Below are 21,901 nucleotides of genomic sequence, written 5' to 3' on the forward strand. Positions count from 1 at the left end.
ACTACGTTCAATGTTGCCCTTGGGATTCAAAGTTTGCCCTCCCCTCTTATATTCCAAGGCAAACTTGCATAGCTGCCTAAAACTTACTGATACATTTTGTTAGAAATGCAATTGGAGCGATTACTGTAAATCCTATAGGTAAATGGGAATACAGCAGATTATCCTATAAAAAAAATAATGGACTACTGGCTGACCTTCCAGCATCCACCATCAGACCCCTACAACTGATCCAGAATGCTGCAGCCCGTCTGGAATCCAATGTCCCCAGACATTCACATGTCACCCCCCTGCTCAGTGACCTCCACTGGCCACATCAAATTTAAAACATTGGTGCTTGCATACCAGGCAGTGGCCATCATCCCCTGCATGTATTCAATCACTTATCAGAAAGTATACACCAGCAAGACCCCTCCATTCCCCTACTTCGGGACGCCTGGCACCTCCCCCTCGCTACACCTGCACTTCACGGTCACAACGGCTGTCTGTTCTGGCCTTCCTGTGGATGTCAGAACAACAGAGTCTCTGACCACATTCAAGACTCATCTCTTCAGGCTGCACCTGCACCTCGTTTGATGATGTGATTGTAGGCTACAGTACCTTGAGCTAGCTTCATAAAAACAGCCTATTTTATTCCAGTTAGCTAGTGTAACAGCCTAATAAGACCACAAGTTAATGACTTTCTCCAAAATATTGTACCAGTCAAGTGTATTGTAAAACATACATTCCTATAAGATGACTTCATAAAGGGTATCTTCAGTTGTATCTTCAGTTGTAAGTAAATGGTTATATGTGACAGATGATCTGTGCGTAGACTACTAGAGTAGCTTTGCTCCATGTGCCCGCCAGAATCCATTTTGCATTGCAATAGAAGGTACGGATCTGGCATACTCTCCTTAAAAGGTTATGTTTGATGTGAAATACTTTGCCTAATGATGAAAATGTCAATGCATTATAACCATTTGTGATGCCGCAGCTCATTGGCGCGTCCTCACGCGTCCTTATTGTGGCCGCACTGAACTGTTATATGCGTTTTTATAAATTATGGACTTGCGTTCATGAAGTGCATATGTTCCCTCCACTAGTATTAATGTAATTTGTACTGTGAGATGTGTTATGTGTTACGTGTTGAGTTTGCGTGAGTATAAACGGATGGGTGCACACATGCGCTTAGAACTCGCCAATCTGGTAAAATACGCATGTTAACCAAAAGATACGTGCCTTTGGACAATGTCCGGGAGCATAAGATATTTATTCAATATCTCTTCCTGGTGCTTCTATGGATGCGCGCTCCCGTCCTGGGAAAGCTATATGGTTGGGTACGTTCGCGATCGGCGCATTTGCGTCTTCATAAAATCAATTATGTGTTGTGTAACACTTACAGAAAGTTTAATGGCATGTGTCCATGTACTGTTTTAAACTTAAAGGCCTGGGGCCTCATTTATAAACGTTGCGTAGGCACAAAAGAATGCGTACGCCACTTTCTAAGCAAACTTTGGCATTTATAAAAAACGAACTTGACCGGAAAATGTGCGGTCCTCCACGGAAACTCTGACCCATGCGTACGCACATTAACTGGAGAAATGAGAAACTGTGCCTTTAATGCTCGTGACGTAAGACCAGGAAAACGGGAAGTGAAACAGGGTGTAAAAAGGTATAAAGATTTGCCGGGAGTTGTGGCTGTGTATGGCTGCTGTAAGGACGTGCTTCGTCCCTGTTATACTTAAAGTGTTGTGTTGTTGAATCTCGCTATACGGGTTCTCTCCCTTCCTAAGTGCAACACAACATTTGGCGACGAGAGAAGTCGAAAATGATACACAACAGATACCACTGTGTAAAATAAATCGAAATTGATCGTTGTTGATTGTACTCTTAAAGGGTTCTGATTTTCTGCATGTTTACACTAGGACTCGGAACTATACTGTCCTCTCGGGTCCTCTTTGCACTTGTTCTTGTGTTTAATTTGCACTTTGTTGTACGTCGCTCTGGATAAGAGCGTCTGCTAAATGCCATGCAATGTAATGTAATGTAATGAAATATTACCTCTCACGTATCATATACGAAGAGTTAATTTGCAAAAATGGATAAAAGCCTCTCACAACGAATAAACAAACAGCTGTTTGATTGATGCTCCCTGGAGTGCCCAAAAAATATGATTTAGGATGATAAATATAAACGGAGATGTTGTAAAATAATCCCTCAAATATGTAGACGAATTGTTAAACAATACTTCATGTTATTAAATGTATTCTCATAAATAATATGGTGAACAGTCGGACAAATTGCGCTGCACTGATGCCGTTTACAATGCGTCAGTCGGCAGATACGAGCAAAGTTTCATATATTGTTATCATATTCATATATTGTTTTTTTTCCAATGGTGCTAGACAAATAACGTGTATTATTATTATCATCATCATCATCGTCATCATCACATTCGTTGTGCAGAACTGTTCGTCATTTACAATCAATCAGGGTAATTCCCACACCTGTAGCTTTTCAGAGGCAATCAAATGGCTGAAATCCCTTTTCTTGGCCTTCTTTTCAGCGTTTGCCATTGTCGTCTTCGTGAAATGCATATTCATTAGGGGTGTTTCACTGCCTATTTATAGGCAACTGTGGGCGGGACATGAAGCTGGCAAAGTTGCGCCACATTTAGAGTTGATTGTGATTTATAAAGGAAAACTGGCGTGGGACGTGCGTATGCACTGTTTTATAAATCAGAATATTTTTTTGCGTACGCACGTCCTAGGTTTCATGCTTACGCAACCTTTTGACGTGAATCCTAAGCACAGTTCCTCATTTATAAACGTTGCGTAGGCACAAAAGAATGCGTACGCCACTTTCTAAGCAAATTTTGGCATTTATAAAAAACGAACTTGACCGGAAAATGTGCGGTCCTCCACGGAAACTCTGACCCATGCGTACGCACATTAACTGGAGAAATGAGAAACTGTGCCTTTAATGCTCGTGACGTAAGACCAGGAAAACGGGAAGTGAAACAGGATTTAAAAAGGTATAAAGATTTGCCAGGAGTTGTGACTGGGTATGGCTGCTGTAAGGACGTGCTTCACCCCTGTTATACTTATTAAAGTGTTGTGTTGTTGAATCTCGCTATACGGGTTCTCTCCCTTCCTAAGTGCAACACAACATTTGGCGACGAGAGAAGTCGAAAATGATATACAACAGATACCACTGTGTAAAATAAATCGAAATTGATGGTTGTTGATTGTACTCTCAAAGGGTTCTGATTTTCTGCATGTTTACACTAGGACTCGGAACTATACTGTCCTCTCAGGTCCTATTTGCACTTGTTCTTGTGTTTCATTTGCACTTTGTTGTACGTCGCTCTGGATAAGAGCGTCTGCTAAATGCCATGCAATGTAATGTAATGTAATGTAATGTAATGAAATATCACCTCTCACGTATCGTATACGAAGAGTAAATTTGCAAAAACGGATAAAAGCCTCTCTTACAACGAATAAACAAACAGCTGTTTGATTGATGCTCCCTGGAGTGCCCAAAAAATATGATTTAGGATGATAAATATAAACGGAGATGTTGTTGTAAAATAATCCCTCAAATATGTAGACGAATTGTTAAACAATACTTCATGTTATTAAATGTATTCTCATAAATAATATGGTGAACAGTCGAACAAATTGCGTTGCACTGATGCCGTTTACAATGCGTCAGTCGGGCAGATACGAGCATAGTTTCATATATTGTTATCATATTCATATATTATGTTTTATAATGTGTTTATTGTTATACATTTTTGTTCGTTTTATCTCTTAATTTTGTAACTGTGTTTTCAATGGTGCTAGACAAATAACGTGTATTATTATTATTATTATTATTATCATCGTCATCATCACATTCGTTGTGCAGAACTGTTCGTCATTTACAATCAATCAGGATAATTCCCACACCTGTAGCTTTTCAGAGGCAATCAAATGGCTGAAATCCCTTTTCTTGGCCTTCTTTTCAGCGTTTGCCATTGTCGTCTTCCTGAAATGCGTATTCATTAGGGGTGGTTCACTGCCTATTTATAGGCAACTGTGGGCGGGACATGAAGCTGGCAAAGTTGCGCCACATTTAGAGTTGATTGTGATTTATAAAGGAAAACTGGCGTGGGACGTGCGTATGCACTGTTTTATAAATCAGAATATTTTTTTGCGTACGCACGTCCTAGGTTTCATGCTTACGCAACCTTTTGACGTGAATCCTAAGCACAGTTTTATAAATGAGGCCCCTGGTGTTTTTTTCTCATACAGTAAATTTGATTGAAACAAATACTGTATAATGCACATTGTGCCTCATATTGCACTTCATATTAATAACAATTATTACCATGTATACATTCAGTGAGAACTTTATTAGGTAGACTTGTACACCAGCTTGTTAATGCAAATATTTAATCAGCCAATCATGTGGCAGCAACTAAATGCATCAGAGCATGCAGACATGGTCAAGATGTTCAGCTGCTTTTCAGACCAAATGTCGGAATGGGGAAGAAATATGATCTAAGTGACTTTGACTGTGTCCGTCAGGGTGGTTTGAGTATCTCAGAAACTGCTGATCTCCTGGGATTTTCACACACAACAGTTTATAGAGCTTGCAGAGAATAGTGCGAGCAGCAGTTCTGTGGGCAAAAATTCTGGTCTTGGGGGCCCCTGTGTATGCTGGTCCTGGGGCCCCTGTGTATGCTGGTCCTGGGGGCCCCTGTGTATGCTGGTCCTGGGGGCCCCTGTGTATGCTGGTCCTGGGGCCCCTGTGTATGCTGGTCCTGGGGGCCCCTGTGTATGCTGGTCCTGGGGCCCCTGTGTATGCTGGTCCTGGGGGCCCCTGTGTATGCTGGTCCTGGGGCCCCTGTGTATGCTGGTCCTGGGGGCCCCTGTGTATGCTGGTCCTAGGGGCCCCTGTGTATGCTGGACTCCCGTTCCCCCATGTCCCATGTTCACATTAGGCTACTTGTAAAGATGTGGCAAAATAATTGAACTGATCAAATGAAAAGTACAGCAACTAATCTATACCTCACCAACCTTCTTCACCACAACACTCCCAAAACCTCCGTTCAGCAAATGCAGCCTGCTCTCCCCCTGAACCTCCGTTCAGCTGATGCAGCCTGCTCTCCCCCTGAACCTCCGTTCAGCTGATGCAGCCTGCTCTCCCCCTGAACCTCCGTTCAGCTGATGCCAACCTGCTCTCCCCCTGAACCTCCGTTCAGCTGATGCCAACCTGCTCTCCCCCTGAACCTCCGTTCATCCATCCATCCATCCATCCATCCATTATCTGAACCCGCTTATCCTGAACAGGGTCGCAGGGGAGCTGGAGCCTATCCCAGCATACATTGGGCGAAAGGCAGGAATACACCCTGGACAGGTCGCCAGTCTATCTCAGGGCACACACACCATTCACTCACACACTCATACCTACGGGCAATTTAGACTCTCCAATCAGCCTAACGTGCATGTCTTTGGACTGTGGGAGGAAACCGGAGTACCCAGAGGAAACCCACGCAGACACGGGGAGAACATGCAAACTCCGCACAGAGAGGCCCCGGCCGACGGGGATTCAAACCCAGGACCTCCTTGCTGTGAGGCGGCAGTGCTACCCACTGCACCATCCGTGCCGCCACAACCTCCGTTCAGCTGATGCCAAATATTGTTTTGCGTACGCACGTCCTAGGTTTCATGCTTACGCAACCTTTTGACGTGAATCCTAAGCACAGTTTTATAAATGAGGCCCCTGGTGTAGTGTTTGTGTAATAGGTACCTTTTTAAATGTTTAATACATATTTGTGTTATGATATTTAAACACCCCTGTGTTTATAGAATAGGATGGTGTGTGCCAATTTGGGGTGGTCATGTCTACCTGTTAAAGAGGGAGGCATTTCTTTTGTTTGGGAGATCTCGATGGGGAAGGAACCAATGCCTAGGTCCTCCTTATCCTTCAGTTGTGTGAGGTATGGTCCAAACTATTATCATCATTGTTATTATTATATATTGAAGTCTGAGTTTACTCCAGTACTTTTGTTTGGCTGATGTAGCCATAGCTTTATAAAAACATTTTTTCTATTATTTTCCTTTATTTCCTTTTTGTCATTTTTTTTGTGCATTTCTTGCATTTTGGATGCCTCAACACCTGGTGGTGGAAAAATAAATAACCAGAAAACATCATATCTGCCTCACTGCTATCTTTTGTGCCAACCTAAAAGCCCCTCGACACCCTACTATTTAACACCATTAATGAAGCTAGAACATTCTGAAATATGCCATGCTTTGCATAACTCGCTAACGTTAGCCGCTAGTATATGTGTAGGAAAAATTCACAGAACAAGATGTTCTTCCCCCGTTTTATGACAATCGATCACAAGTCAAAATCAGACTAAAACATCAAACTGTTAGAGTTGAGCAAGCTGGTTCCTCCAAAACTCTTAAAGCTTCATGCCAAAAGTATACCTGTATGTATGCGGCCTATAATCAATATATATCACATGTATGCTGCCTATTACTCATGTAATCAATATGCAAGCCAATTAACCTATATCATTAATTACAGATGAGCTTATGGAAGCGCAAGAAACCACAGTGTCAACTGTAGAATATGTAATCCAATGAACCTATGTCATTAATTACAGATGAGTTTATGGAAGCGCAAGAAACCACAGTGTCAACTGTAGAATATGTAATCCAATGAACCTATGTAATTTATTACAGATGAGCTTATGGAAATGCAAGAAACCACCATTAACCAAATGTTAAAGTATGATTGAGTATGCCTATATATTTTCAAACTGACTAACTGCTCATTTGTGCTAGAAGTATAGTGATGCATATGGAACCTGAATTGAATAAAATAATGCGTATGCTTAAAAGGAAAATTGGAAAGTACCGAATAACACCATGTTTTGCATGATTCATCTTTTATGATTCCTCTTGGTTAAAAAAGAGCTTGCAGGGCAGGATGTCTTGAATTGTGGGGGTGGGATAGCTTTGTCAAGGACAGTTTGCAGAAGAGCTGTATGCCTGTACAATGTGATAAGAACATTTATTTTAAGAATAGCTTATTATGCACAAGAGAACAAGAGACAAGACAAGAGAACATTTAAGAATAGCTTACAAAACAAACGTAATGTTTAAAGAAAACATTTATTTTTAGAGAATAGCATACAAAGCGAAATTATAATTTGGGCGATTGCCACAATGATAAATCACAACAAGTAGGTGAGTAGGGAGGGGGTCTAGCTGACAGGTAGATGATTTAGATTTGCGGATGAGATCAAATATTTCACCCACAGTTGGAAGTTCAAAACTAGATAGAGAGGAAAGCACAACAGCACACCGAGTTGCACACCGAAAGACACCGAAATGAAAGTTTAAAACGGCAAAACAGGTTTCTACCTGTTTGCTACTGTTCATTAGCTTAAGAGCGCAGTAGAAACTACAGCAATCAATAAAAGAAATATCCGGAGAGCAGTGGCAGATAATCACGCCAGCGTTCACTCACACACAATACACCGAATGATGTCAATAGTCATTAGTCACATCCACACCTGCCTGATGAAGAGTGTTATGTTGAAAGAAGTGTATAAAATGTGTGTGACACCAATAATCGGGGTTCAGTTCTGCAGAATTGATCCGGCTTTGTGCACTTGTGCTAATAAAGTCTGATTTTCCTGAAGAGCTTGCTGCCGTGGTGTCTTTTCCCTCGTGAAGTTGTTTTTCGACAAATTAGAGATTAGACTTCTGTCATTTCCTAGACAGGACATATGAAACGGTGAATACAATGCTAATTAAGGCTAATCTAATATAGGCTAATCTATGCCAGTTCACGTTATGTGGCCTATGATAACGTTTTGTACTTTAAAAGTAAAATCGCTTTTTACTTCATATCATTCAGAGGGAATACACACGTCACATTAACACTCTGTGTTTACATACTATTTTGTCTGTCCAGGTCTGTAGCACAATATGAGCTTTCCGAAATATTAGCCAAGAATGTGGTTCATAGCCTAGCTAACGCCATGCCCGCAGAGTTGTGTTATGCTGGAATTGTTGACAATTACCTTTTGTACCGAACGTTTTATGAAAATAAGCAAATGCTTTCTCGGATATAATTCTTATAACTATTTGTCATTGAAATCTATACGATCACTTGTCCACTTGTATATTTAATTGGTATTGCCGTAATTAGTTGAACCGTTATATTACTGCAGGAATCCATTTTGCATTGCAATAGAAGAGGGAATACACACAGATCGCCTGTCACATGAACACTCTGTGTTTACATACTATATTGTCTGTCCAGAATAAACCACATCCCGTGTCCTGACTCACTTCACTCATCCTGATTGCACCGAGGCAAGACAAAGTTCGACCTGGTAACACTAGCTAGCAACGAGCTATCTTTTGCACACAGTTCATGTAGCCTATGGAGCTTTGCATTTTATGCCATTAAAAAAAATAATAATAATCTCCAAGTCCACACCAAGTAAACAAACAACTGTTTCCATGACAACCCAAGTTAACTAATTGTTCTAAAACTCCGGGCTTAGGACTGAACTCAAAGCGTATACTTCCGTGCTCTGAGTGCACATAGCAAGTACGCATCCATCTTGGAGTGCGAGTCATTACATTACATTACATCACATTACATTACATCACATTAATGGCATTTTGCAGATGCTCTTATACAGAGAAACGTACAGTTGATTAGACTAAGCAGGAGACAATCCTCCCCTGGAGCAATGCAGGGTTAAGGGCCTTGCTCATGGGCCTAACGGCTGTGCGGATCTTATTGTGGCTACACCAGGGATCGAAGAACTGACCTTGCGGGTCACATTCATGTACCTTAACCACTACGCTACAGCGTAATGTACCAAAGTCTGGAATTGCGAGCATGGATAAAGTACCCAGATGCGCACCCAGTTTATTCAATAACGTCAGCTGTTAACAGGAGCTATTTGAGCCAATATTCAGCCGTAATCTTAATTACGAGCTGGCAGGATCGCTACAACAGCTAATTAGTGTGCATAGAAGTTAATTTGTCCATAACATACAAAAATAAAGCTAGCAAACGTGTCTTATTTCTTCCCTGCCGTAAAATTCAGCCATGATCACAAACTTGTGGTAAAGATGGAACATGATGAGAATCTTCAATGTGAATAAAGTGGTACAGTGTGAATAAACAGCACAATATGTGACCTAAAGCAACACAGTTCTTAAAGACTAAGCATATGAAATGCGATAATCTTAATCAGTGTAGTGAAGTCACGCAGCTGTCTGGCGAAGCACTGCTCTCTTCACCCATCCATAACCCACTTATCCTGATAAGGGTCGCAGGGGGGCTGGAGCCCATCCCAGCATACATTGGGCGAAAGGCAGGAATACTCCCTGGACAGGTCGCCAGTCCATCGCAGGGCACACACACCATTCACTCACACACTCACACCTATAGGCAATTTAGACTCTCCAATCAGCCTAACCTGCATGTCTTTGGACTGTGGGAGGAAACCGCAGTACCCGGAGGAAACCCATGCAGACACGGGGAGAACATGCAAACTCCGCAGAGAGAGGTCCCCGGCTGACGGGCATTCGAACCCAGGACCTCCTTGCTGTGAGGCGGCAGTGCTACCCACTGCACCATCCGTGCCCCCCACCGCACCATCCGTAAGCCTCCGTGAGCGAGTCAGCTAAATTGCTGTATCAATTTAGCTGACTAGCTCACGGGGGCTTAAAACGTTAAATACGTTATTCCAGTGCATTCAGCAATTCAAATGTTGTTCATAAAGTACAACTAAAACAAAATGTTGAGCTTGTTGTGTACTCGCATTTGTGGACAAGCTCTTTTACAGTTCTTTGTGAACTCCGACGCTGTTTTCAGCCGCCATTAATTTAATGGAAGATCCATGAAGTTAATTGCAAATGATTATGGGATATAATGACGACAAAAACTAGCGTTTTGACCGTGTAATTACAGGGCGACGCAGACACCCCAACGCACCATTGCCGCTTGTACAAGGACAGCACATCTTTTGGATCCAGCAATGCATGTGGACTCAGTAATACAATAGTCATATTATAAGTCATATTATTCCCTCCAATATTTAGAGTTTGTTGGACTTGTTTTGTGAATTTCTCTGCACACTTGGTTCCACTCTTCTTCATTCAGCTCCTCTCCTATTTCAGAGTTTCATTTTTGTTGAATGCTATTATTGGGGTCCATATTGTTCTCAAGCATCTTATATACTTTTGACATCGAGTTTTTTATTTCCTTGTTATAATTCTGAGTCAAAGTTAATCACAGAGTGCATTTCTTTAGTGGTTTGATTTTTTATACGTTTTAAAAGGTAAGTCCTTACTTGCATATATTTATGAAAATTACTTTGTGCCAATTCATGTGTAGTAGCTTAATGACTGAAATGAGTTTCGGTACTGTTAGTCACCATTTGTGAATATGTTTTTAATCCTTTCGATGCCCATACCTTCAGTATGTTATCAGTTCTGTTTGGTTCCAAATGGGGATTCTACACCATTTCTCGTAAGTATATCAACTCGTTATTTATTTCGTGGACTTCACGTAAGTTTTCCCAAATTTGTAGTGTGTTATCTATCCATCTGTTTAGTCCTTTGATTTGTAGAGTCCTTTTTGCCGATATAAGGTAATGTTTTTATGGATATTGGTATGGATGCTTTCTACGGACTGGGCAGGCATATATTGCTCAGCCAAAGTGTCAGGACATGGGACATAGGAACCAAGAGCAGACACGGGTAACGTGAAAGGCAGGTTTTATTAACGGGGCAAATCCAAAATGCCAATCTGGCTCCACGGTGGAACGAACTCCCCGTTGAGGTCAGAACTGTAGAATCTCTCCCCACCTTCAAGCGCAAACTGAAGACGCACCTCTTCAAGCAGCACCTCTCCCCATCCCTCCATACCTCCCTGTGAACCTTAATTGTTGTCTTTGTGATTTACGTTGTGTTTCGGTATTTTTAGTTGGCTAGGTAAGCAGTATTTGGATAGTTAAGTTTGGTCACTTTTGCTTTGTTGTTTGTTTGTTTATTTGTTGTTTAAAAAAAAAAATAAAATAGACCCTGGTCCTTATCTTTGTTGTATGGGTAGCAATTTAAATTGTACTTCCCTCTAGGGTCTTTCAGCGCACTTATCCCTGGTTATGGGTATGCACTTTGTTGTACGTCGCTCTGGATAAAAGCATCTGCCAAATGCCAATAATGTAATGTAATGTAATGTAATGTAATCTCAGTCAGGTGGCACCGGGTCACAGGTCAGCAGAAAGGCAGCCTGTGTGAGGCACTAAGGGGGGATTGTTTCACCTCTAAACAGAAAAACAGGTGGTGACAATTGTGGGACCATGGATTTTTAGAAAGTCCCGTCCAAACAGGGCATCTTGTCTGGAATCACAAACTACTTACACATCTGTGCTGAGAAAGTGAGTACCACGCTGTAGTGTCACAGTCAATGCAGCTAAAATGTCTAATTGCTGACCAGTGAGAGTATGTGCAGTTTGAAAGGTGTTTAGCAGAGGTCGCTGATTCACTGCAGGAATATGTTCAAGCAGAGACTCGCCGATGAGCCAGTGCTTCTATCACTCTACCAAGTTGTGGCAGCAGATGTGGACAGTTCTGATGATGCTCTTTGGACCACTGGACAGGACGCTGAATGCTCAAATGACAATTACACAGGAATTTTTACTTTTCTATTTGTATTGTGTTGAGGCCAAACCCTTATCTTGTACAAGCGTCTTTGTCTGGGAGACAAGCCAAAGAAACAATTTTTTCTGAGAGTGTGAGTGACTTGAAACCTGATTTTGTTTGTATGCAATTTCAGCTGAGACACAAGATCTGAGTGAACTATACTGACAGATAATGAGCCTACAGAGTAGCACTGCATAGAACATTCAGTCACACAATTGTACACACACAAAACAATTATTATCACACAACTAAACATAAATGCTCACATTTTATTAAGTGCGATCACATGTATAATCAGAATTTCTTCCAGAACTCTATACTCTATAATGTCTGTTTTGATATTGGCTGGAATTAATCGTTGAGAAGAGAATTTCCCTCAAAGTCAATGCTCTTGGTGTCTTTTCAATCAATGAACACTGTGCCTGAATGCATTTATGTAACCGACCTGTTGACTTTGCCTCAAAATATATAGGGTGGCATTGTATTAAGGCATTTTTTGCATAAAGGTAAGTTTGGGAAGTGAATTGCTTCACACCACTCTCTGTCCTATTGCCTGGCGTGGAGAATGACTAGGTTCCCTTCCGGCGATTCTGTGCTCAAGGATGAAAATATCAGGGGATGACTCTGATTAATTCAGTTGACAAAACCTGAAATAACAAACACCCCAAATATATGTGTTGCTTTATAAATTACTCTCACGTTTTAATGCGCCGCAGAAACAATGTTTTTACGCTTGGGGTTCCTTTAAGCGCGTCCGCACAGTGACTGCAAGGTCCGGTGGCAAGTGTAGGAGCGGAGCGCGCAGCCGCGATAGGGAAATGCAGCCGGAGGCTGAAAGTGACAGATCCCATCGTAACATAGAGAAGCGGGGCGATTCGGAAAGGGCAGAGTGACTAAATACAACGCTGAAAACAATATCTACCAATATTGAACAATCGCGCCTGTATTTTGTGATAGACTGAAATAGTTTCTGCCTAGTTCGATAGCTAACGATGCTCGGTCAGAGTCATGATAGCGCTGGCTAGCTAAGCTAGCTAGTGTCTGGTGGGGTTGGCAGACATCTCTTGCTGTCCTTTCGCGTTCTCTCATCTGCTGTCATATTCGCTGGCGGAAGGGGGCTCGGTGACTGGAACTGTGGAGGGGGCGGCACGGATATAGACCCCCTGGACACTCGGGTGGACATACCCCCCAATCGTGGGTAAGTATAATGTAATGGGTCAGCAAAGTGAGCCCGGTGATTATGATTGGGGCCTACTGGGAGGGAGTGGACCAGTAAAACACACACGCGAGCTAGCTAAGTGGGGCTGAGTTGTGTGCAGCTTAGCTCGTCGGCTAAATTAGGAAGTTGGTTTACAGTGAGAATGAGGCCTGCAGATGTGATATGAGTAATATATGAACATCGGAGACCGTGCTGACAACAGCCTTGGAAAACATTAGTCTACATTAGCTAGCTTGTTGGTAACGAACACTAAGCTTGAATTTCTATAGTTAAAGTTATCTAGCCAAGTTGGCTAAAGAGGTTTGCTTAGCTGTAGTAACGTTGGGTAGGTTAATGCTAAGTTAGCTAACTAACAACCCGATTTTTTAGCAAACGTTGTCGGTATAAAAACATTTTCTTAAATACACAAGTGCGATCAAAGTATTGTAGCTACGCCGTTAACAAGCTATTTGAGTCATAATCGGCAATATGTATACCGGCGAGCTATCCATCTTGCGAGGTACCATTGACAGTATTATAATATAGGATAACGGGAGAGCGGGGGGTTGATAGCTAGCGGTCATAGCAGCGTCAAGTATCGTTATTGCACGGCTCGTTGCGGTGGACTATGCTAGCAGTGTCCTTGCTGTTGTAATAGCTCGATCGCATGCATTGGTTTTCCGGGAGTGCGCTAGACTTGAGAAATGTACGTTGCTTTGTACGTTATAGGCTCAGAGGTCTTTTTGAACTTGTCTTTTTGTGGTTTAGTGCACGCAAAGCAGGGGGACACAGGGATGGGTGGAGCCGCATATTGTTAGAAATTCTGTCTTATCCCTTGTAACCTGACAACATGACAGTGCTGTATGCAGAGTTTTGTGAGTACCCTTCGTAGGTTTTACATTTCCAGTCTCTTTAGATACGTTTATTTGTGAAATGGCGTGTAATGCAGTATGGTTCGTGTGTGTTAGTGACGTGCGGCAGAGAAGAAACACTGCTTCCCCACTGCTTTCAGACAAATCTATTTATAATGACGGGAAGTTAGAGAAGGAAACCGAACTATTTACAGAAATGGAAATAATATTTGCGTTTAATGTATGACTTGTATCTTTAACGCTAAATTCCGTTTTTTTATTTCAGGAGTACAACTGGTAAAATTAGTTTAATTTAAAACAAGACGCTTGTGAATACATTCTATTACAAAAAAAAAATCTCACCAGCCAAACTAAACGCAACACTAAGTTCACACGTTGTATGATAACTTGTTGAGGTTAAGATTGGATCGATTGGATTAGGCAGTAGTTTTTTCACCCTCTGTCTCAATAATTGTAAATTAAAAATTGTAGGGCAAGCCCACCTTCATTAAACATTTAAATAAAGATGTAGCAGATTCGGAATGCAGCGCGTGAGCTATGACTCGTGTTTTGCAATAACGTTAACGTACTAGAAGATAGTCTATATCAAGTACCTACCCAGCTAAGAGTACATACTTCTAGTCTTTCTATTTTACCTATTAGTTTCATACATTAAAGTTACGATAGGTAAAATCTGTGTTAAAAAATTGTTCCAAGACCATTTCCTTAAATCCCTTCCTATCGTTGAAAAAGACTCACTGACATGTTGACTCACCCTCTGCCTGTGTTTATAGTCCTTAAATTCTGATTATACAGTTGTCCTGCTGTCACTGTGTACCAAATCATTGTACAGCTGTACAATAATTCATGTCACAGCCAATGGCGTGGGGGCTTATTCTGATTGTTCACGTGTAGCTGCTCAAATTGCACTCTTGACAAGCTATCACTGAAACTGAAACGAATATTACATATTTTATATATAAAACAATACCAGTTCACGATCGGCAAATTAGCCATTGTAAGCTCGACGAATTTACAAATATCCACCAATAAGAGCCAATACGAACATAGTAGCACAAGCGATAACAAACTGGTATCGTTTTATAACTAGATATGTATTCTTCGCTTGCATAATATTTAGCAATTTGGGCAGATACACATTCATTCTTACGTGTTCAATCATGCGTGTTTAGCTTAACCTTTATTTGTCTCAAACTAAGTTGCAGTTGCATCGTTTGTGGTAGGCTATACTATCATATCTTAGTTATAAAGCCAGCTAGTTCCATAGCCAAATTAGTTGCTTGCTCATAATGTAGTTGGTTAGCTAAAGTGAAAACAAAAAGACAAATCATGTAAATAGTGTTGTGTAGCACATTAGTCAACATTTCGTAAAGTCACCTGTTCGGCGAACATTTTCTTACTAGAACACTACAAAAAGACAACAGGCTCTGTCGCGTTTGCCACGGTCATCTTTCGAAAGCAGTACATGCTGTGGTTTGAGGGTGTTTGTTGCTGCAATTCCTCTATTGGCCGTTAGGAGTCCGAAATTACTTATTGTGCCTGTAAACTTGTAGACCATTGGAGGATGGGCATGCCCTGTAGCCGGGTTCCCCTCGAGGAGTTTTTTTTCTCGCCACTGTGTGAGGGTTTTTCTCTCCCAAGGGAGTAATTTACCTTATGCTACTGGGGCTTTGGGCTGATGTTTAATTCTCTTCCGTGTTACTCTGTAAAGTGTCTTCTGTGAAAAGCGCTAAACGCCTTGTTAATGAGAGAGGTCAGAGGAGAATGGCCAGACTGGTTGAAGCTGACAAGAAGGTAACAGTAACGCAAATAACCACACATTACAACAGTGGTATGCAGAAGAGCATCTCTTAACACACAATGCATCAACCTTTAAGTGGATAGGCTACAACAGCAAAAGTCCACTAAGTGTAATAAATACCTAATAAAGTGCTCACTGAATATATATAGTTAATATATTTTAGGTAACTAACTTTACTACCTATTGTAACATTGTGTTCAGTGTGGCTCTCATCTGACCGGTGCTAGTAAGATTTTTGTTCTGCTTGCGGTCACTGAGGCACTCCACTCTGCTAAAGCCAAATCCCTCTCTTCTGTCCTCATCTTCCTCGACCTCTCGGCTGCCTTCGATACAGTCAACCATGAGATTCTGCTCTCATCACTGACTGGGATGGGTGTCACAGGATCTGCACTGACAGGGTTTTCCTCCTACCTCTCTGGTTGTTCCTACCAGGTGACTTGGAGGGGCTCAATCTCTGACCCCCTCTCCTCTTCTCTCTATGCACCATGTCTCTAGGTTCTGTTATCTCTTCCCATGGCTTTTCTTACCATTCTTACACCGATGACACCCTACTCTTTCTTTCCTTCCCCCCCAATACCCAGGTCACCACACAGATCTCTGCCTGCTTGGCTGATATCTCTGCATGGATGACTTCCTACCACCTGAAGCTTAACCTTGCCAAGACTGAGCTTCTCTACATCCCTGCTAAATCCTCTCCGACAATCAACCTCTCAGTGATTGTTGAGGACTTTGTAGTATCCTCCTCCCATATGGCCAAGAATCTTGGGGTGACTCTTGATAACCGCCTCACCCTGGCTCCACATGTATCCTCCACTGCCAGAACCTGCAGGTTCTTCCTCTACAATATACGCCGTATCCGTCATCTCCTGATGGAGAAAGCCACCCAGCTCATCATTTCCCACCTGGATTACTGCAACTCCTAGCCGGTCTCCCAGCTTGTGCCATCAAGCCCCTCCAGCTGGTCCAGAATGCTGCAGCCCGCCTGATCACCAGTCAGCCCAGGTCGGCTCATGTCACCCCACTCCTCATTGGCCTCCACTGGCTTCCTGCTGCTGCACGCATCCGCTTCAAGGCCCTAGTGTTGGGATTTCAGGCTGCTAAGGGGACTGCCCCACCTTACATCCAATCCTTAATCACTCCCTACTCCCCAGCTAGACCACTCCGGTCTGCCAACTCTAGTCGCCTTATGGTTCCCTCACTACGAGCACCTGGCGGTCGAGCTGCACGTTCACGCCTGTTTTTCGTTTTGGTTCCTCAGTGGTGGAATGACTTGCCTACCACTGTCAGGACAGCAGAATCCCTCCCCATACTTTGACGCAGACTAAAAACATACCTTTTCAAACTGTACCTTAGTCCTCCCTCCTGATTCCCCCCCTTCCGATATCCCTCTTGTCTAACCCCAAGAAAATATAAAAATAAATAATTTGCACTTACATTGACTGTATTTTTTGTTTTGAACAGCACTTCATGTGTACTTTACTAACCTCCAACTCAATCACTCCCTGACGTTGTTTCTGTCTTATTAAATCCCACGTCAAATACATTTATGATCTATAACCATGAAAAGTACACTAACTAGAGTAACTAACCAAACTACCTAGCTAGTTGATCATAATCATTTGGTTTCACTGTGCGTTTTAGAAGCGGTGTTAATGATGACATTTTCAAGGCGAATGAAAATCTGGGTTTTAAGCCTATTTTCTGTGCGGTAGGTCACACGGCGGCTTTCTGGTATTTAGACAATCACTGATTTTAACATTTGACCAAATTTTGTTCAATATTTAAACACTTGTAACCGACCGCTTCGTTTCCTTGGCCGAACCTTCCCTCCCGGTGGGTGAACCCGGAGAGATGTGACATTTTTGTGGGCTTGTTTGCTCTTGCAACTGGAGCATTCCGTCGCTTCCAGCCAAACCTCACTTACGTCCAGCCCAGTCACAGCCAGGTTCCACATCCACATATAATGGCATTGCACTACATTCCTATAGGATATGCATCATGTTCAAAGTGTTTCCTTTCTCTGTGTGAACATGCGTCAGCCGTGGGTGAGAGAAAGTCAGTCCTAGGCCCTGTAGCTTGGGGCAAGATCACTGTGTTGGCTCACTGGAGGGAACTGATGTGTCAGGCGTGAACATTTAGATATGATACACGAGTATATTTTGTGTTGCTTATGGTTGTTCACTGAGGCATTATCAAATGTTATTATATATATTTCTGTTTTTTTGTTTTAAAAGGCTGTTTGGAGAAATGTTTAAATGTGTGTACATGGTCCTAATCAGTTTTACTGTAAGATTTGCTCGCAGATGTGAATGCTTGGTACATGGTATCGTTTCTGGGAATGCAGTTGTCATATCTTCACACACAATATATATTTTTGTTTAAGTGTGTGGTTGTGTTGCCATGGTGTTTTCTTAGATGTTTTCTCCCCTCCTGCCTGTTCCCCTTGCAGTGACCCAAAGAAGAGGCCATGACGGAGCTCTCTGCCCTCGCGCCCTCTCCCCCCGGGCTGGGGGGCCGCGCCTCCCCCCCCCCCCTGTCCACAGCCCCTCCTCATCCTGTTGAGCCCACAGACCCCCCAAAACCAACCCCGGTACCCAAGTCTACCCTGTACGGGGATCCGGCCGTGAAGGGTCCCCCTGTGTCAAGAGCACCCCCTTTGGCTGAAACACCCCTCCCCCGCTGGCCCCCTCCTCCCGGGCCTGATCCGCACCCTAACGTCAGCGTAGACCTGCCCCTCCCCTGCTTGCCCACACCACGTGTCGCCCTGGCAACTGAGGAAGTGACGGCAGAGGGCCCCCAGCCGCCGCGAGAAGGAACCCCACCACAGTCCCCGAATCTGGAGCCCCCTAGCCCCCCTGCCCTCCCCGTCCCGGCGGTCCGTGAGCCTGCCCTGTCTCGCGCCCCGGACTCGCTCAGCTACCTGGAGTCAGCCAGCCTGCTGTCGGGCACGCTGGAGTCACTGTCAGGCCTGGGGGATGACGGCAGCTCGCTGGGCTCCGACTCCGAACTCAACGGGGCCGTGCTGAGGCGTACAGACAAGTACGGCTTCCTGGGAGGGGCCCAGTACAGCGACGGCAGGTGAGTGTGTGTGTGAGTGTGTATGAGAGTGTGTGTGTGTGTGTGAGTGTGTGAGTGTGTGAGTGTGTGAGTGTGTGAGTGTGTGAGTGTGTGAGTGTGTGAGTGTGTGTGAGTGTGTGTGAGTGTGTGTGTGTGTGTGTGTGTGTGAGAGAGAGAGAGAGAGAGAGAGAGTGTGTGTGTGTGTGTGTGTGTGTGTGTGTGTGAGAGTGCGTGTGAGAGTGCGTGTGAGAGTGCGTGTGAGAGTGCTTGTGAGAGTGCGTGTGTCTGTGTGAGAGTGTGTGTGAGAGTGTGTGTGCGTGTGAGAGTGCGTGTGTGAGTGCGTGTGTGAGAGTGCGTGTGTGTGAGAGTGCGTGTGAGAGTGCGTGTGAGTGCATGTGTGTGTGTGAGAGTGCATGTGTGTGTGAGAGTGCGTGTGAGAGTGTGTGTGCGTGTGAGAGTGCGTGTGTGTGTGAGAGTGCGTGTGTGTGTGAGAGTGTGTGTGTGTGTGAGAGTGCGTGTGAGAGTGCGTGTGAGAGTGCGTGTGAGAGTGCGTGTGAGAGTGCGTGTGAGAGTGCGTGTGTGAGAGTGCGTGTGCGTGTGAGAGTGCGTGTGAGAGTGCGTGTGAGAGTGCGTGTGTGTGTGAGAGTGCGTGTGCGTGTGAGAGTGCGTGTGAGAGTGCGTGTGAGAGTGCGTGTGAGAGTGCGTGTGAGAGTGAGTGTGAGAGTGCGTGTGTGTGTGAGAGTGCGTGTGAGAGTGAGTGTGAGAGAGTGCGAGTGTGTGTGATAGTGTGTGTGTGAGAGAGTGTGTGAGTACCTGTGTGAAAGTGTGTGTGTGTGCTGTCGTTAACTCCCCACCCTTTGTGACAGTGAGAAGGAGAGCAGGGTGGACGTGGCGAGACAGAGAGAAATGAAGTGGCTGGAGATGTTCAGCAGCTGGGACAAGTGGGTCTCCAGACGCTTCCAGAAGGTTCCCTCCGTCTCCCCACAGTCGCACCCCCACACACACACACACACACACACACACACACTCACACCTAAACGCACATGCACTCTCACACACACCCTCCACTCACACATACACACTCATCACTGTCTCACACACTTGATTCGGTTAATTCAGAAATGCATTGAAATTCAGTTCATGAGTCTCATGGATTTTTCTAGGAAATAATATAATTTTTATTCATTTCCTGAATTGACTGAATTCAGATGGAAGTTACCCCAAGTTGCTTGAAATCTATGGAGATGTGGTATTTACATGTCTATATGTTTTGCCATTTTACTGAAACAGCTGTTTTGAGTCCCCTCATTTTCAGATGAAATAAAGTCATATTTGATTACCTAGCCATTAAATGCAATAACTGCATGATGTCGATGACCCATCAGCAAAAAACAGCTATCCCAGGCCTTCACTGCAGCACCTTCAGCTGGTCTATTTTGTTTTCTGTCTTCACTCTCCCCTTCAGCTGGTCTGTTTTGTTTTCTGTCTTCACTTTCCCCTTCAGCTGGTCTGTTTTGTGGGGTTTCTGTCTTCACTCTCCCCTTCAGCTGGTATGTTCTGTGGGGCTTCTGTCTTCACTCTCCCCTTCAGCTGGTATGTTCTGTGGGGCTTCTGTCTTCACTCTCCCCTTCAGCTGGTATGTTTTCTGGGGCTTCTGTCTTCACTCTCCCCTTCAGCTGGTCTGTTTTGTTTTCTGTCTTCACTCTCCCTTTCAGCTGGTCTGTTTTGTGGGGCTTCTGTCTTCACTCTCCCCTTCAGCTGGTCTGTTTTGTTTTCTGTCTTCACTCTCCCCTTCAGCTGGTCTGTTTTGTGGGGTTTCTGTCTTCACTCTCCCCTTCAGCTGGTCTGTTTTGTGGGGCTTCTGTCTTCACTCTCCCCTTCAGCAACTGACATGAATGCTCTATTGGATTTTAATCCGTTTAGCCAGTCCAGAATTTTACACTTTTCTCCCAATGATCATTTGGCTACAAAGCCAGAGGTCGATGGGCCACATGCAAGAGCCACTCGTACAAGCAGATGTGTTCTTGAATCGCTTAAATATTTTAGAGGATTTTACGCATTTTCTCTTATTTAGATTTTATTAGATAGGACAGTGTTTCCCGCGGGGCAAGGGAGGGAGCTGGCCTGGTCTGCTTGTTCATGGAAGAAGCCTTAAACAGTCAACAGTCTGGCGGCGGCTCCAACTCTTCCCACTTTCACTGTCATCTCTTATCAATTGAACTGCAACGCCGAGTCCAAGTGGATATTGTGTCGTTGATAGCCCGCATATGAATTTAGACCGATGATCATACTGATAGCCAAGTAACATTGCTAACAGGCTAACATAACATTGCCTACTGCCTTGATTCAAAGATCAGAGTCTGTGTGTTTATGCAACTAGGTGATATAAAACGAATAGTCTTCATCATACATGATTCATCATACCTGATTTCGGTTATTGCAATGAGCTAAATCGATATTGTATCGGGGGCAGCCAGTGTCTGATTTACCTTCATCACGTGACAATTTCCTTGACGAATGTTGGAGGTCAAGCTGCCATAGCAACCCATGTCAGTAAAACACAGGGGTTAAACACAGGGGTTAAACTCGGCGAAGATGACAAGGCATCCATTAAATATTATGATGGTGCCCAGTCAATATCAGTTTTCGTATGAAGGGTGGATGTAACAGAAGAAAACAAAGATCTAAGAGGGAGAACTTCACTGCTGCTGCACCTCTAGGTGCCCTCTGTAGGACTGGGCTGCACTAGCTGTACAGTTCAAATGTAGCTATAACTTTAAATCCTACTAATACTTTTGATTTATGCATTAGTAACATAAAAGCTGTGACACATGGAAATAAGCTCACAATGTAACTAGCTAACAGTGTAATCACACAGTCACTAATAGTAAAACATATTTTCTGCACACAGCATAATTTTTCGGTAACACCATGGCACTTTGCAACTCGATAATCAAGTAGAGGTTTCATTTATGGATATTATATTTCAGTAGCGATCTAGCTAGCAAACTAGCTATGATGCCAAGTGGAAGATGGTAACCATCAGCATTTTTATCGCTGATTATCCACTCGTCTTCTTAATGACTTTAAGAGTTTGGACATAAATAACCAGTTAGCTAGGATATACACTCACCGAGCACTTTATTAGGAACATTTTTACTTAACATGAATAAGTACGTGTAATAATCTAATCAGCCAATTGTGTGGCAGCAGTGCAATGCATGCAATCATGTAGATACAGGTTTGGAGCTTCAGT

General features: G+C 43.4%; 1 protein-coding gene across 1 annotated transcript in view; it reads left to right on the forward strand.

Annotated features, from left to right (window-relative positions):
- The first annotated feature begins 12,527 nt into the window (after nucleotides 1–12,527).
- LOC133114457 (TBC1 domain family member 10A-like) overlaps nucleotides 12,528–21,901 on the forward strand; it is a 32,288-nt gene continuing 22,914 nt past the window's right edge. Inside the window, exons 1-3 of the mRNA XM_061223868.1 lie at nucleotides 12,528–12,915; nucleotides 18,038–18,666; nucleotides 19,512–19,611. Coding sequence (XP_061079852.1) covers nucleotides 18,056–18,666; nucleotides 19,512–19,611 — 711 coding nt within the window. The 5' untranslated portion in view covers nucleotides 12,528–12,915; nucleotides 18,038–18,055. The remainder of the gene's footprint in view (nucleotides 12,916–18,037; nucleotides 18,667–19,511; nucleotides 19,612–21,901) is intronic.

Source organism: Conger conger, chromosome 16 (assembly GCF_963514075.1).
Source record: "Conger conger chromosome 16, fConCon1.1, whole genome shotgun sequence".
NCBI classification, from domain to species: domain Eukaryota; kingdom Metazoa; phylum Chordata; class Actinopteri; order Anguilliformes; family Congridae; genus Conger; species Conger conger.